Source organism: Schistocerca americana, chromosome X (assembly GCF_021461395.2).
Source record: "Schistocerca americana isolate TAMUIC-IGC-003095 chromosome X, iqSchAmer2.1, whole genome shotgun sequence".
NCBI classification, from domain to species: domain Eukaryota; kingdom Metazoa; phylum Arthropoda; class Insecta; order Orthoptera; family Acrididae; genus Schistocerca; species Schistocerca americana.
The window spans coordinates 766,453,471-766,471,668 of record NC_060130.1 but is presented as its reverse complement, the minus strand read 5'-3'; the positions used below and the strand labels follow the sequence as shown (position 1 = coordinate 766,471,668).

General features: G+C 40.8%; 1 protein-coding gene across 1 annotated transcript in view; it reads right to left on the bottom strand.

Annotated features, from left to right (window-relative positions):
• The window catches only part of LOC124556587 (E3 ubiquitin-protein ligase RNF170), a 129,568-nt gene that overhangs the window by 29,015 nt on the left and 82,355 nt on the right, over nucleotides 1-18,198 (bottom strand). The window contains exon 5 of the mRNA XM_047130556.1: nucleotides 9,467-9,601. Within this exon, the coding sequence (XP_046986512.1) occupies nucleotides 9,467-9,601 (135 nt within the window). The remainder of the gene's footprint in view (nucleotides 1-9,466; nucleotides 9,602-18,198) is intronic.

Sequence of the window (18,198 nt, the reverse complement as noted above, 5' to 3'; positions counted from 1 at the left end):
TGATATCTGGTCATCAAGTGTCTTATCAGATATGTGAAGAACCTACAATGCATTTAAAATTATTTGTGACTGTTGATGTTTCACTGACTGGAGGGGGATATGACGCTGTTGCCCAGATAACGACAGTGGTGAGCTGGCTTTCCCTACCATGCAGCCAGCAGTTCAGCTGGTAAAGTGCCCCTGTTGCCACATCATGAATGAACAGTACCACACGGTGTCACACATTACATGCATCAACGTTCACCAGCTCTCATTGTAAAGTTGTATTGTGTGACATTGAAGTGTTCTGTAGCCATTAGGTATTGCGAACAAGTTTTTTGTGTTGGCTCTAGATTAATAACACAACAGTGCAGTACATATGAATACAAGATTTGAAATAAAAGTGTTGTCCGAGAACAGGTTCATCAGCTGGGAAGATAATGTTCTGATGCAAAATATTCCTCAGAATTCCACAATAGTAATGGAAAAATGCCATACCACTCTGTTGTGATGCACAAAGCTCCACCAACGCAGTGGAGGAAAGTGGACAGTTTGCTCTGGGTACACAGAAATGTTCCATGAGATAAACTGAATCCAGTATGTATAAGGTGAAGTTAGTGGAACTTGTAGTGCTGTACAAGCCAAAACTTCAAGTTACCAGGTCAATGAGGTACAGGCTTCTTCCATACCATGCTCATTTAAATCTGACTTGAGTTATATGGCCCTAGGTGAAAAGTAATGTGGCAAAAAACAAAACCAAGTTTATGCTCACTGAGGTTGAAATGCTGGCAAAAGAAGCCACTGCAAATGTTACATGACAGGACTGGTCTTCTTGAGTTGTCAACCACACCAAGAAGGTAGCTGAGGAGACATTGAATTACTCTCTCTTCTTGTCATGTTAAAATTTACTTCTTTTATCAAAACACAGCAGAATTTAGAAATATTCATCTCACTAACATTTTAATGCAGTTGAAATTGTGACAGAATCCTGAAATACTCTAATATTAAACTAACAGCTGAGTACCAGTCAGGTCAATAGTTTATGAAACAGCCCATTCTCAGTATAAAGATAAACGTGCAACTTCTTCACTTATATTGTTACAAGACCCATGGCAGTTCTCACTTCACCAGCGGTTGAGAGCCCTCAATAATTACATAATTTCACTGAAAAAATCTGTAGTCACTTGAATATTGTGGTAGATATGGAAGTTTCGCATATTAATCAAATGGCAAAGCACTCTTGTCTTTCATGCTACTATTTGCCAAAATCTTGTTCTGATATCTCAATACCATTTATGAGATATGAGGAATTTATGAATTTTTCATTCTAGTTTTTTCACCAATGCACGGTTTGTGACAGTGCTTTACATACATTCTATCTTCTCAAAATTGGAAACAGACAGCGATATCCTTCCACATTTAATATGCAGAAACATGTAAACTAATGCGCACCAACACACAAATTCATAGTGACACCTATTTTTCACTACAAACTAAAAATTTCTTGCAGTAGTTTACCAACTACCAAAATATCACAATAACTATGACCATAAACAAATAGGTGGTTCATCATGAAGCAGACGAATTAAATTAAAAGATGTGTGAAAATGAGAGAGAATCACTGAATAGTTTCTCTCAAATCATTTGAGAAAGATTGCAGATCAGCCTACTTGTGCCACTTGCTGTTCACACAGTCCAGTGAGCCTGCCAGGTTCTGCACCAAGTAGACCTGGCATTACACTGTGGTCAACTGCTAACACACACAGCACACATTGGGAACCACACTTCCCTCCACTCATTCCGTACTGAACTGTCAAAAGTTGCAACTTATTTTCAACACACTATAAATAGGAAGTACACACAGAAAAGTAGAATTAACCAGGATTAGTGAAGGGTGGTGGGAGAAATGGCATCTAAAGTAGATAAAATACCAGATCAGTTAGATACCTTATGTGCTTTGTGTGTACTGAAGGAGGCATAGCGTACACAGCTCAGAACCACATGTACAGCATGTGGATGTAGAGTAGAAAACAGTTGACTAAGCAGGCCCATCCAGCGCAAGACCCCGTTTGGGTATGAGGTGTGCAACTGGATATGCTGTGCTCATAAGATGGGTATGGGCTGGATGGCACAATAACTCAAATGTAAATGATGACACTAATTGCATTGCTTAATTTCAACAGTTTAACAACTTATTAAAATACATGTGATATCATTTAAAGCTAGAACAATCCCACTGTAAAGAACTAGCGGAAACTTGCTAATAATGGTTATATGTAATGGATGCATAAAAATACACAAATAATGTAATAGCACCAGACAAATCAGTGCCACATCCAATAAAGCTTATAACAGTGAGATATAGTACAGCAATATTAATAAAATAATTGCAAATTCATAAGGGAGTATTTGATGTGGCTGAAGAAACAGTCAGTACAACATATGTGTCACAAATGCTGGAGTGTTACAGAGCCAACACATTAATTTATAAATTGCTGTAGTTTCTGAAAGGATCCAAGAGAACCTTAAATAAAGCCATATAGAAGTGAAAAAACAGTAGCTATCATAATAAATGTCCTCTCTGCATTCATGTTGTTTATGACACACAAGCTAGACCACCCCTTATGCCAGATCTCTAACAGAATAGGAAATCCAGGTGAACTGATCCCCAAATATACATTGGAACTATTGCATCAAAAAATTGTATTTGAAGAGAGTTTCACCATCTGCAACAGGAATGATCTGGTTAATCTGCTTAGTGGTATAATCTTTCCACCTACCTGTACCTTGTTATCTTTCGATATAGAAAACTTATACACAAATGCCTCGTACACAATGATCTTCTTAAGCAATGTCGAACAACAACGTATGAGATTAACGAAAAAGTACTTTTATCCTCAGATCGCTTACTTCATGTAATTATTTCTCACACAATAATCAATATTACAAGCAAAATGATGGCCTAGCCATGTTTGGTGGGTTTCATTGCTGATGTCTATGTCAACCACTTAGAATGAAATTTGGACAGACAAAAGAAGGTCCTTTTCCCGATTTTGTCCATTATAAATGGTTATGTGCGAGATTGTGACTGTGAAAGCAATGGGTTCGTTATTAAATAACTTTTTCTGCTAACAGTCACCGTTTTCTTTCAGTCTTACTTTGCATGGCACATTTTAGGAAATGACTCCCATTTTCAAGTATATTTTCTCTTTGTGCTATGCCATTTTTACATAATGTTTTTGATGTGTGAGGTTCTGCTTTGTTTTGCTAAGTTTTCTTATGGTCAATTTGTGCAGAGACACATACATGTTAAATGTAAGTTATTTTTTATATATATAATGTGCACTGATGTGCACTGAAAGATGTGCGAGTCTCTGCACAAATCGACCATAAGAAAACTTGAAGTCAACAAAACAAAGCAGAACCTTACACATTGAAAACATTATGTAAAACTGCAAATGGGGATCATTTCCCGAAACGCATCATGTAAAATATGAATAAAAAAAAATCGTAACTGGCAGCAGAAAAGTTATTTACAAACAAACCCACTGAGGTCCTTTTTTATCAGCGATATGTAAATGACATTTTCATTTTCTTTAATGGTTCTGCAGTCGGCATCCCATTGTTGGTAGATGACTTCAACTCATTGAACCCAAACATGACTTACTCATGAATTAATGGATAATAGCAAAATTCTTAATTATTTGAACCTACAGTTGCAGATCGATGGGGGTAAAATCCAATTTGATATATTTCGTAAGACCATCACAAGTGATTCAATTACACACCCTTCCTTGTAACTCTTATTGGTATAATATCAGTTACTTCAAATCACTAACACAGTGTATCAGTGAACTTCCGCTATGCCACTCATCTATTGCTGAGCCACTCATCTATACAGAAAAAGTTAGCTATCCTAAAACATGTGGTTAGCAATGATTACAACCCAAAATCCCACAAGACTTGTCAGTCTCCAGTATGAAACTTGTGAAGAGGCTCTTTGCAGGAAACCTGTCATATGGCCTTGCTAAACCATTTGAGAAGCAGAGCATGGAAGTTGTTTGTTTTATTTGGTTAACAAAGTTCTGAAATAGTTATATACATAACACACAACCAAGCAAGCAAACAGGCAGGATGTTTAGAACTACATTTCATGAGCACCAACTAAATAAGAGAGGACAAGTTAGGCATCACCCAGTCATTACTGAGCATCTGATATCAAGTGATCATCAGCCTCCAACATTGAGCAACATGAGCATGCTGCATACCACTGGCAAAGAGAAGAAGATGAATTTGTTAGAACAGATGGAATCATTAAACACTAATGTGCTATTAAAGAAAGGCTATTGAATGATCAATTGGTTAGTAAAAACCAGTCTTATTACAGTGTAATGATGCCAACTATAAGATCCCTCCCATGATACTGCTTACCCCCACAATTGGGCAGCATAACTTTTGTTCACTCTCTCTTCTATGCTGATAAGTGTTTTTGTCTTAGCTCTTATTCTTTTGTCTCTGGGATTTTAATGTAAATCACAATTTCTTAAAATGTTTTTACTCTGTTTATGCTGTCCTAAACAACAGGTATGCACAGAAGATATTTATTATGTTAGTTACTGTTTTTCAATTCTATGTGGTTTTAGTTAAGGTCCTTTTGGAACCTTTTAGAATATATCACAGTTCATAAATTAATGTGTTGACTCTGCAGCCATCCAGCATTTGTGATACATACATCGCCGAACATTGTTTCTTCAGCCATGTCAAAAGATTCACTTATGAATCTGCAATTATTTTACTAATGTTGCTGTACTTTTGTTTACCTTGCTATTATGAGCTTTACTGGATGTGGCACTGATTCATATTGTACTATTACTTTTTTGTTTATTTTATGCATCCATTATGTCTAATTGTTATCAGTAAATTTCTGCTTGTTCTTTACAGTTTGTTAACTGGAATGGGATTTGTTCTCTTTTTAAGCGGTATCACATATATTTTAACAAGTTTTTAAATTGCTGACATTAAGCAACACAATTAGTGTCATCTGTTATGTTTGAGTCTTTGCACAACCTAGCCCATACCAGGATATCCGGTCACACACCTCATAATCAGTTGTGGTCTTACGCTGGACAGACCTGCTTAGCCGATTGTTTCCTGCTCTACATCCACATGTTGTATGCATGGCTCTGAGCTGTGTACACCATGCCTGCTTTAGTACACCTAAGGTACAGGGTGACAGTTATTGAACTATACGAAATAAAATCATCGTAACTTCTGAATGGTTTGTGTTAGGTTATTCAAACTGCACGGTAGGTCGCAGGGCATGATGAGAATTAGTATGGTTTGGTTTAGTGACAAAGCCGACTTCCATTTGGATGGGCTAGTCAACAAGCAAAATTGGCACATTTGGAGGATTGAGAATTCGAATTTTGGGATCGAGAAGTCTCTTCACCCTCAAAAGGTGACTGTGTGGTGTGGAATGTCCAGTCACAGAATAATCAGTGTGGTATTCCTTGATGGCATGTTGACTACTGAATGGTATGTAAAGGTTTTGGAAGATGATTTTATCTCCATTATCCAAAGTAACCCTGATTTTGACAAAACGTGGTTCATGCAAGACGAAGCTCAGTCCCATCGAAGCAGGAGTGTGTTTGATGTCCTGGAGGAGCACACTGGAGACCACATTCTGGCTCTAGAGTACCAAGAGGCCACTGGAATGGGCCTCAATTGGCTGCCGTATTCTCCAGGTCTGAACACATGCGACTCCTTTTAGTGGGGCTATAATAAAGATGAGGTGTACAGCAATAACACCAAAACCATTGCTGAGCTGAAAACAGACATTCAGAAGGTCATTGACAGTATCGATGTTCCGACTCCTCTGCCGTTCATGCAGACTTCTGCCATTCGTCTGTGCCACATCATCACAAATGAACATATCATAACCTAAATCTGAATATTTGTAATGACATTTACATGTTGAATAAAGTGTGTGCACACCATTGTTTATGACTAATTTATGTTTCTTTTCATATAGTTCAATAATTGTCACCCTGAACCTAACTGGTCTAGTATTTTATCTACTTTAGATTCCCATTTCTCCCACCATCCACCATTAATCTTGGTTAGTTTTACTTGTTCATTTTTACTTTCCATTTAGGGCCTTGTTGTATCTGATAAGAGACTCGATGACTGGATGCCATATCCAGACAATTCTTATCCTTAATAAATGCCCTTCAGTTGCAATTGATGGATGAAGCTTATCCTTCTGTCTTTTTTGAGTTTATGTATATATTACTGCCCTTTGTATGCATGCCTGCACAGCTTACAGCTATGCTTCATTCTATTTACTGTTTTGTCATATTAATTTTCGTTCTATTGTCTCAAGACAATCTGCTGATACCTTACAAGGGCAAAATGTGTAATTGTAACTTAGAAACACAATTTTTCAACCTAGACTGATTTCATTCAAAATATTTATATACAGTATCAAAAAATTAGTCCTGCAGTAATCTCAATTTATCAAAGAGGTCACTGCAGGCACCACCACAGAGCACATTTCAGCAAGTAAACAACTGAGAATGAAATTTTAAAATTATCATGACAACTTAAAATATTGAATATTTTCTTGAGAACATTGTACAATAAATAATAGAAAGATGATTACTGAGTGAGAACATCACTCAGTTTATAATATGTAGTGGCAAATTTTAGTTTCACACAGGAAACTGGAAAGCTCTGAAGTCCAAAAAAATATTAACGGTGGCTGAAAAGTAAAATTTTAACTGCTGTCTACAGAAGCAGACACGACAACACAACTAAAAACAAACTTTCTTGTTTCCACAAAATCCTCATATGACAGTATAAGCACAACCTGGCAGGTTAAATAACTAATTTCCCAGCTGACAACATATACTGCATTTTCATATCCATCCATATGATGAACCAGAAAACTGAAAGATGTTCTCTTGGTAAGACACAACAGAAGAGATGAGATGAGTATAAACTGATACCAAGTGGCTGATGGAAAACATGCCAATTTTGTAAAAAAACATGCTTGTCTGTGAAGTTATTGTATTACATCTGGAGAGACGACCCCACCTCTCCCAAGCGTTGAAGCAGGCATGAGTATTACATTAATAATTATACTCTTCATGTGAACTCTAACAAACATAATCATTTTCTGTCCCCAGTAGCATAAAACACAGAAACTTCTATCGGTACATGGAAATCTTTTTAGACTACATCATCACTTACCAACTTTACAGGCAGAGAGAGTTAAATTTACTAGATAATGTCACCACCACCAACAACAACATAACTTATGCATACCTTCATCCAGTGTAAGACAGAGATCCTCAACAATTATAACTTATTATCAACTGAATTGGGTTCACCAACAATGAAATTACTGATGGGGATGAAATCAGTGCAGATACAATGACATGAAATGGTATCAGTGAAAACAGGTCAGAAACACTGAACTTACAATGTAATGAAAATGTTATAACATGTAAATTCATGTTAAGACTGGAACTCAAACACTGATTTCTTGAGCATCCCTGCGGGTCGGACTCAAACTTTTATTGCCACTTGTGTTTCCCATTCCTAATGTCTGAACACTAGAACCAGCGGTTCTCTACAAGGTATGTGGGAATAGCATCATTGCAAAATAATGGATTTGATGGACTATGAATTATCCCGCCACAAGGAATATGTAAATACGGCACAGATTTTCATTTGTCAGGATATACTCATTAGATCGCCAGTTCAGCATTTCTGAAGGCTTTTTCATGTTCATCTTCATTGATATTATCCCCATTAATTCTTTCATTTCCACGAATCTAATTACATTAATACATATGCCTTGTGGCAGGGAAAACCACAGACCTCCACTCAATGGTGCTACTCCCACATATCACATGGGAGACACTCTGGTTGTAGTGTTCATAAATCATAGGTGTAACCAACAATGAAAATGAAACTTTGAGTCAGGCCTGCAGGCATACTCAAGGCCTGAGGACATGTTCAGACAGCCTAATGGTTAAGGCAGCCGTTTGCAGTTCAAGCAGGAAATCCGGGTCAAAAACTTTCTCTTACATTATTGTCATTAGTCATGACACATTCACAGATTTACTACTAGTTATGAGTTATCTTGTCTCTCTTCCAACTATAAATTTCCATTATGTATTTTCATCAAACTGAAAATATCATCTGCCCTTTAACACCATCTAAAGAAGTAATTTTTTGTCTGCAAGAAGCATGGTCATGTTATTACTCAATATATTCAACTGCCCTATGTCTAGAAGCTTCTTTGACTTATCATCACTAATTTTAGTCTCTTTATGTACATTTTTGCAATTTTCCAGACCAGGTTGCAAAAGTTTCAGCTATTTCAAATAGTATTTCAGCTACATATGTGTAAGTGGTATCTGTTACATACAACAATTTGCATTTCATTAAATTAACCTCTTCTACAATGATGATCCAATAACCAATTTAGCTGAAATCCCAAATCCTTAAATATTTTTCTATGTATGGACTCAAACTACTTAATATGTCTTCCTGTCAAAGTTGATTGAAGTTTTACCTGTTCACACAGTTAAACATAACATGCAAATGGAAAATCAGTTACAAAGAACAGAACAGTTCAGACGGAAATTTCATCTAAATAATGTAAAGGTGGTCATCCACTTCTCACATAGCAGCAGACTGACTATAGCCTTAAAAGCTATGTGACCCAAAATATATCAAAACTTCTAGTTTTTCTTTCTGTCAAAAAAGGGGGGACTTTCCCCAAATTACATCCTTTACTGTTGTCTTTCTTCATTGTAAATCACAGCTGATTTTGCTGTGTAATACTTTTCGTGTTCTATTTTCCTTCATCCTCTCTTTTTAACACACTATCCCAAGTTCTGAAACTAGTGACTATCGTTCTTTTGTTGGCACCAATCTGATATCACCTGGTAGGTAACAAACCATTATGTTTATCTTTTGCTGTTATAAGTTTTCATATTACACCGTTTCAAATGTTAATTTATGACAAACGGCAAGTACAACAGCACAAACCCTTGCTATTACTTTGTCATCTGGACACCTAGAAAAATTCTGTATTGATCAACTTACACAACACTGCTTGTCCGTGTGCTTTAGCTAGGTTTCAAATATAGGTGGATCAATCACATTTCATGCAGCAGAAAGTACAACATAAATCACAATGTGGGACATTCACAACATTTAATTGATCTTTAAACATAAAGTTTTTGTTGTATTGTGTTATAGCAATTATCTTGCAGTGTACAATTTTTCAAACAACATCTACAAACACTGGATGCTTACTGATATTTTAGTAATAAATCTGATTCAAAATGAATGCCATTCACACAAAAGGAGTTACTGTACTACGCACATTCTGATTCTCAGCACACCACACAACGTGAAGTCTTGTACAACCTGTTCATAATAAATTAAATGAATGTAACACAGAAATTACCGATCTTGGCACTCCATATGACTGCCTGTTGTATGCTGTAACAAAGTTCCGAATTTCTATACGTCTCTGTGCTAGGTCAGTGCCATCTTGTGCCTGCCTTTCCTCTGGAGTAAATCGAGTCATAATCAATGTCACCTGTGAGAAAAATGAAAAGACAATTATGTAGCAGTAAGATGAAAGTTGTTAACAGCAAATAACGAGAATCATTATGGTAGCAGATAGTCAGTGCTGAACACACTTTCAAAAATTGTTGGAAATAGTTATAACAAAGGTAAGTCCAGGATGGAATAACAGGAATTATGACAGAATGCAGCTCACCGCTTTAAGGATTTAATATTGTTGCCATTGGACACAATCTATAGCAGATTAGAAGGATTACAGTTAGTGTATGTCAGGCATCACTAGAGGCAGAACCGATGAGTCACATGGTCCTACCCGACCGACAGCAGCATGGGGCTAGGCGAGTGGCTACGGCTGAGTCTTATATAGTATGCACTATGAGCTCTTTCATATCTTTGCTATCAGCTATAAGGATACTGGTCTGGCTGTGGGTTTGGTGTCTTCTGGTTTTTGTTTCTAGCATTTCTACTGCATTCAGATCACGACAACCTTGGCTTGTTTATGGATTACACAATCGTATCAGGGCCAGACACTTACAACGTGATAAGTTCTTAGGGTCATACCCTATCACGTTTTTGGCAACATGTTCACATTCAGTCCCAGCACTACGGACACAAAGTTTGTAGAACTTTGGCGGCAACAGCAGTTGTCCCAACAGCAACAGTTTGCAGCTCTCAGCAATGGCATAAAGAGCAGCATGCTGCTGTCCTGCAGCTCGTGCCATAACAACAACAACATTCGGTGTTTGTTTTATTTTAGGACACAAAAACAACCAAGGTCATAAGTTTCCACACAACAACATTCAGGGTCCATGGTTGTGGCTACATTCTCACCACCATTCACTGCCTTCTACAAACCTTCAGAAAGCTGGGACGTATGCCTTCATCAGTTTGATCTCCACTGGTTCCCTCACAGGTATTAACACTGGTGGTAGACAGCAAAGTGCTTTGCTTTTGTCTTCTAATGGCAGTTCATACAAGGTGGTGTAGAAACTGCAAACACTCTTCAATCTTGGTGACTTGTCATTCAATAATCTCTGTGTTCTACTAACTGAATACTGGGTCAGCAGACACATCTGATTGTGGCTAGGCTCAAGGTTAACCACGGTCATAAACAACAGGGCAAGACCTATGCAGCACTGGCTGATGACTTGCAGGGTCTTGCTAAGTGTAATTTCAAGTGCTAGAACTGTTAACACTCATGTGTGGAACCATTAATTTGAGATGTAATTGTGTACCTCTCACCTGACAGAGAAGTCACAGCTAAAGCAAGTCCAAGTCTAGCCTTGGTGACATGCTTAAACACGCAAAATGTTTCGAGGTTGCTTCGGCATCTCAGCATGCTTTCACAAATGAAATGCATGTGTGCCAAGCTGTTAGTCACCATCACGAGCAGTGGTCATCTGATGATTCTGATTCATCATCCTCTAATCCTGCATCTAAGTCTCACCCAAGTTCATAGGCACCCAGATCGTGGGCATCTCTTGAGAGATTTAAGTATATTGATGACTCTGCTTGCCTTCAGTGGTGAATGACATTTTTGCAATGTTAGTCGGGCAGGTCAGGAACGTCCTCCTTCCTCATCATTCACACTATGACATGTACCTCAGAGAAACTTCAGTCCTGTCCTTACTGCAGTAGTGGGCATACCAGAAGCTGTTAACTGCATCATGCAGTGGACTGCTGGTCCTGCAGTGAGCACGGTCACCTCGCTGTAATGCCAACAAGTGGCCCACATGTCGCGTGCTCTGAGGCAGCACGGGGACAACACTGTGATCCATACAGTCATGACTGCAGAGCGGGAAGTTCCCCTGCAGACACAGAAGCTCACTTTGAAATTGATGACAGTCCATGGAATTCCAGCTGGACACAAGTGCTGAGATGTGTCTAATGATTCAAGTCTGTTCCCCTCCACTGCAACAGGCCCAGTACCAGGTCCTGTCTTACAGCATGTCCAGGCCTTCCCTCTGAGAACTGTCACTGGTGGCTAAGTGCAAAAACATTGAACACATACTAATCATCTTAGTAGTGCAGTCCCCCTACTAACATTTTCTACTCAGGCAGCTTTACCAGTTTTGGGTTCAAAGAAGAGAACCAAATTAACTTAGTGTCAGACTCAGTGTCATTTTCTGCTCTGATGTGCATGTAATTTTATGGCTCACATTTCTTTGAAGCCTTTTGCAGTGCCTAAATTTTGCCAAACTCACCCACTTCCATTTATGATTCATGAGGCTGTTCAGGAAGAACTCTCTCAGCTTTAGGACCGGGACACGACTTCCCATGTTTCCACCAGTTAGTGGGTGATGACTGCAGTGGTCATTAAGAAAGCAAATAGGTCAATACATATTTGTGGTGATTTTAAATCCACTATTAATTCCCAGTCTATAGCCACTGCCTCGCCCAGATGAGTTGTTGATGAAACTGGCTGGGAGCCATTGCTATTAAAGGATGCATATCTCCAACTGCCACTTCTACATATGCATCCACATACATACTCCGTAAGCCAACATATGGTGCACGGCGGAGTGTACCCTGTACCACTTCTAGTCATTTCCTTTCCTGTTCCACTCGCAAATAAATCAAGGGAAAAATGACTATATATATGCCTCCTTATGAGCCCTAATTTCTCTTACCTTTGTGCTTCTTACGTGAAATTTATGTAGGCAGCAGCAGAATTATTCAGCGGTCATCTTCAAACGTCAGTTCCCTAAATTTTCTCAATAGTGTTCCTTGAAAAGAAATTCTCCTTTCCTCCAGGGATTCCTATTTGAGTTCCCAAAGCATCCTCGTACTACTTACGTGTTGTTGGAAACTACCGGTAACAAATGTTGCAGGCCCGCTCTGAACTGCTTCAATGTTTTCTTTTAATTTGACCTGGTGTGGATCACCAACACTCAAGAAGTGCTCATAATGGGTTGCATTGGTGTCCTATATGCAGCCCCCTTTACAGGTAAACCACACTTTCCTAAAATTCTCCCAACAAACCAAAGTTGACAATTCAGCTTCCCTACTACAATCCTTACATACTTCTCCCATTTCATATCACTTGCAACATTATTCCCAGATATTCAAACGACATGACTGTAGTGAGCAGGACAATACTAATGCTGTATTCGAACATTACGGGTTTGTTTTTACTACTCATCTGCATTCAATCTCATTTTTTTAGGTTTAGATCTAGTTGCTGTTCATCACACCAACTAGAAATTTTGTCCAAGTCATTCTGAATCCTCCTACTGTTACTCAATGATGACACCTTCCTGTACACCACAGAATCATCAGCAAACAGCTGCAGATTGCTGCTCACCCTGTCCACCCTATCACTTGATATTTCATGTCAATTACTAATTTCAAATATGCCTTTTGGCTTATACAGGTAATATTGCTCTATGAAAATGCCAGGCTAATTCCTTCAAAAGGACAGAGCCAATTTCCTTGCCAAACCTTGACACAATCCGAGGTTGTGCTATGTCTCTTTGACCTCTATTTCATAAGTGTATTAAAACTTAATCTTTCTTTCTTTTTAAATTGGTTTACACTGTCAGTTGGAAAAGTGCTGTTTGTTTGTCTGTGGTCAATTGAGAGGATTACAGCTTGAGAACGTATAGAGATGGAACCACTCCCTCCTTCATAACCTTCCTTCACCATGGTGGCACTAGAGCAGCCTCATGCCATGGTTGCACTATCGCATCCTGCAGTTCTCGATCAGGCCTCTTGTGCCACCGCAGTCCTTCACTGGGCATCCTGGGCCACCGCAGTCCTTCAATGGGCATCCTGTGCCACCACAGCGCTGAATTGAGCCTCCTATGTCATCACAGTACTTAATTGGGCCTTCTGTGCCACTGCAGTGCTTAACTGGGGCACCTGTGCCAACGCAGTGCTTAACTGGGGCACCTGTGCCAACGCAGTGCTTAACTGGGGCACCTGTGCCAACGCAGTGCTTAACTGGGGCACCTGTGCCAACGCAGTGCTCGACTGGGCCTTCTCTGCCACTGCAGTCCTCAACTGGACCTTCTGCTGGGGCAGACCAAAGCCAATGGTTCTAGATCTGCTGGTGGAAAGTGCTGCCTCTCCACTTCCCATCGCTGGCAATGGCTGGGCCATTTTTGATCATATGTGCAAAATTCAAGGGGGAAGGGATTCAATATCTGTTGGGATTTAATATCTGTAACAGCAGACACAACTGACAGTGAATCAAAAGCATTACAGTCACTGGCTGTCAAGTGCCACCACGTGAACAGTCACCAGGTCACATGGTCTTGCCTGACAGCAGCACAGCGCTACGCAAGCAACTACGGCTCAGTCTTATGTAGTACACTGGGTAAGGGTGGAGGAAGAAGCTATAGTGCTACCTATAGAAGCATACAGGGACAGGGTGGGAAGATTGTGCTGGAGAGAGGGAGGGAAAGGAGAGAAGTGGAAAGGACTACACGAGTGCAACAAGGGGACAGAGGACTCATGTGAGGCTGTAGTGGGAGCAGGGAAGGGTGTAGAGGCAGGTGGGAGAACAGGGACTAGTGAAGGTTGAGGACTGGGTGGTTATGAGGAGAAGGGATGTATAACAGGGGGGAGTTCCTACCTATGTAGTTCAGGAAACCTGTTGTTGGTGGGCAGGCTACAGAAGACATGGGCTGTGAAGCAGTCAATGTCAAGAACACTGTGTTCTGCAGAACGCTCAGCAACTGGGAGATCCAGCTTTCTATGGTCATAGTTTGCTGCTGGTCATTCATGCAGACAGACTGTTTGTTAGTGGTAGTGCCCATGTAGAATGCCACACAGTGGTTTCAGCTAAATTGGTAGACCACATGGCTGCTTTCACAGATGGCCCTGCATTTAATTGGGGTAGTAAATTTCTCTAACAGGACTGGAGTAAATGGCAGTGTGAGAATATATGGAACAGGTCTTACATCTACATCTTTAGGTACTCTACAGGGATTTGAACCACAGGGCAATGGATTGGCAGCAGGGGTGGAGTAGGAACAGACGAAAATATTACATATGTTGGGTGGGTGTTGTAATACCACTGTGGACAGAGTAGGAAGGATACTTCTCATTTCAGGACAAGACAATAGGTGGTTGAAATGCTGACAGAGAATGAGATTCAGCTGCTTTGTCCTGGATGGTACTGCGTCACAGGGGAAGAAGGGAGGGGACAGGAGGCGGGGGGGGGGGGGGGGTGCACTCCTTTCTGGCCAGTCCATAGATATATACACAAGGGAGGGTAGGTGACAGGGGAGACACAGAAAAGTAGATCCGTTTCAGGACAAGGTGTGGAGATTAATTATGGTCTGTGAAAGCCTCAACAAGACCATCGGTGGATTTGGAGAAGGACTGCTCATCACTGCAGATATGACAGCCACAGGACTTCTTGGTGTGGAGTGGGTGGCAGCTGTCGAAATTGAGGTGTTGCTGGTGGCTGGTGGGTTTGCTGTGGCTGGAAGTACTGATGGAGCCATGTGTGAGGTTTAGATTGTCATAGCTGAAGGTGACTTCTTGGGCTGAGGATGACCAGGTGAAGTGAATGAGGGAGAAAAGGCCGAGGTTCTGGAGGAATGTGGATAGGATGTTCTCACCCTCAGTCCAGATAATGAAGATGTTATCAGTAGTTTTGAACCTGATGAGCGGTTTGGCATTCTGAGTGGCTAAGAAGAATTCTTCTACATGGGCCATGAATAGGTTAGCATATAGATTGGTGGCAAGTGGGTGCCCACAGCTGTACCATGGGCTTGTCTGCAAGTGATGACTTCAAAGGAGAAATAATTGTGAGTGAGGATATGGTTGGTCATGGTGTGCAGGAAGGGGCAAGTTCCCCTCATGACTCAGTACTACCCAGGACTGGAGCAAATGAACCATGTTCTTCTGGAGATGATGACAACCACGTGTATATGAGTTGGGTATGTAAGAATGTGTGAGTGTTTTTCTAAATTTGAAGGCGAACTATGTACAATAGCTTCTCTACCTCTAACTGCATTTCTAAATATTGCTATTTGTCACTCAACACTTCGTTTGTTGTTAAAAAATAGCCATAGTACACACGTACATGGCACGAAATCATAACAGATAAGAAATAAGGATGTGAACCGCTTCAAACTGGTAGACATTTTTATCAAACAAAGAAGAGTCTTTAGGTATTGGTCTCTTCTGATCAAAATTATGCCGATTTCTCTTCCTTCAAATAACTGGATATTTGTTAGACAAGCTGCTCACTCGTGTGCTCACATAAACATTTTCTCCCAAAAAAGTGAGGAAAATCTGTAGAACTGAAGGGGATGGTGATGTTTACTCATAAACTATTCCCATTTGTCTTAATGTCTTCAAAACTCAACTAAGACTGCAGCTTTGTCTGAAGTTTTCCTATATGAAGTCGGATATTAAACTCTGCCTCTTAAGTAACAAAAACAACCTGCATCGAATCTAATCAAGAATGGTAATTTTTTCCATACTTGACGCTGCAAGACTGAGCTTTTCTTAGCTCTCTAATGGTCTTGTCAACTGCACTGTTCTACTGACAAGCAAGCAATAGTATGCTGTACAAGTAACTGAAAAACAGAAGACTAGTTTCACCATAGTTGGTGATGTTGGATAGCTAGTGACACCAACTTGTTCCTACCCAGAGGTTGGAATGGGGGAGGTTTGATAAGCTCCTTTTCCAAGTCACCTTTGTGGTTGACTCTGTCTAATATTCTAGGCAGGAAGATGTTCCTGACTGCATGAATGATCATGCAATATGATATTAAGTCCTGAACAAATTTAAGACACTGTTGAAATCAAAGTTCTTTTACTGAAGCAAGGTATTGGTTGGTTGGTTAGTTTAAAGGCGGGAGAAGGGACCAAACTACAAGGTCATTGGTCCCTTGTTCCTAATAAAACAATGCCACAAGTGTGAGAATAAAACAGACGAAACATATAACACAAAACAGAAAGAAAGGAAAAGCCACAAGAACAAAGGGAAGGCAACAAACACTAAAAGGAACAAAAGAGGACAAGAAAACAGAGAGACGCTAGAAACAGAAGAGAGTAAAACATGAAAGCAGATTACAGTGGTTGGCCAATCACGAGAATAAAAAGGGAAAGCCAGCCACTTTGCAACATATTAAAACCTCCACCCAAAAAAGCACTAGAGTGGAGGACACAGAGGGCCAAAGGACATGCACTAAAACCTACATAGAAGTATAAAACCCACTCTCACGGATAAAACATAAAACAAAAGCTGCTATGGAGGCATTATCACCCAACACCGAAAGCAGGGTGCTGGGAAAGTTGAAAGCCTGCCGCAGAGCGGCTAAAAGTGGGCAGTCCAGCAAGAGGTAGACGACTGTCATTTGGGAGCCACAGCGACACTGAGGCTGGTCCTCGCGACGGAGTAGATAACCATGTGTTAGCCACATATGGCCAACGGGGAGCCGGCAGAGGACAACTGATTCCCTGCGAGAGGCCTGCATGGAAGACTTCCACACATTCATAATCTCCTTAATGACACGCAGTTTGTTGTGCGTGCTGTTATGCCATTCCGTCTCCCAAAACCGGAAAACCCTGCGGTGTAAGACAGAACGCAGGCCAGCTTTGGAGATGCCTATCTCCAGAAGCGGTTTCCAAGTTGCTTGTTTGGCCAGCCTGTCGGCAAGTTTGTTGCCGGGGACTCCAACGTGTTCTGGGGTACACACAAACACAACAGAACAGCGGGACTGATCCAAGGCTTCGATGGACTCCTGAATGGATGCTACCAGAGGGTGGTGAGGGTAGCACTGGTCGATAGCTTGTAGGCTGATCAATGAGTCAGTACACAGGAGAAATGACTCGCCAGGGCACGAGCGGATGTACTCAAGAGCACGAGATATGGCCACCAGCTTGACAGTGAAAACACTGCAGCCAACTGGCAAGGAGTGCTGCTCAATATGTCCTCCATGAACATATGCGAAGCCTATATGACCATCAGACATTGAGCCATCGGTTAAACCGCTTCAGAGCCCCGGAACATGTCAAGAATCGAGAGGAAGTGACAGCGGAGAGCGGTGGGGTTAACAGAGTCCTTAGAGCCTCAGGTCCAGACGAAGCTGCAGCCAAAGCGCACACCATGGAGGTGTACGTGAACAGACCACACAACTTTGTGGCTGAAAACTGGAAGCCGTGGGCTAGAGACATGACTGCGCATTTTGGATAGCTCCCTGGAGGCACCGCTCAGCAACAACATTACTGGAGCAGCAGTACGAAATGCAGAAGTCTTCTGCATAGAGAGATGGTGAGACGGAGGGCTCGACAGCTTCTGCTAGACCATTAATGGCCACTAAAAATAGTGACACACTCAATACAGAGCCCTGCGGAACTCCATTCTAACTGGATATGGATGGAACTATGGGATTCACCAAATTGGACACGGAAAGTATGGAGAGACAGCAAGTTTTGGATAAAAATCAGGAGTGATCCCCGGAGGCCCCACTCATACAATGTGGCAAGGATATGACGTCGCCAAGTCGTGTCGTATGATTTACGTAAGTCAAAAAAGATTGCAATCAGGTGTTGCCGTCGGTAAAAGGCTGTTCGGATGGCAGACTCAAAGGACATAAGATTATCAGTGGTAGAGCGACCCCGGTGGAAGTCGCCCTGACATGGAGA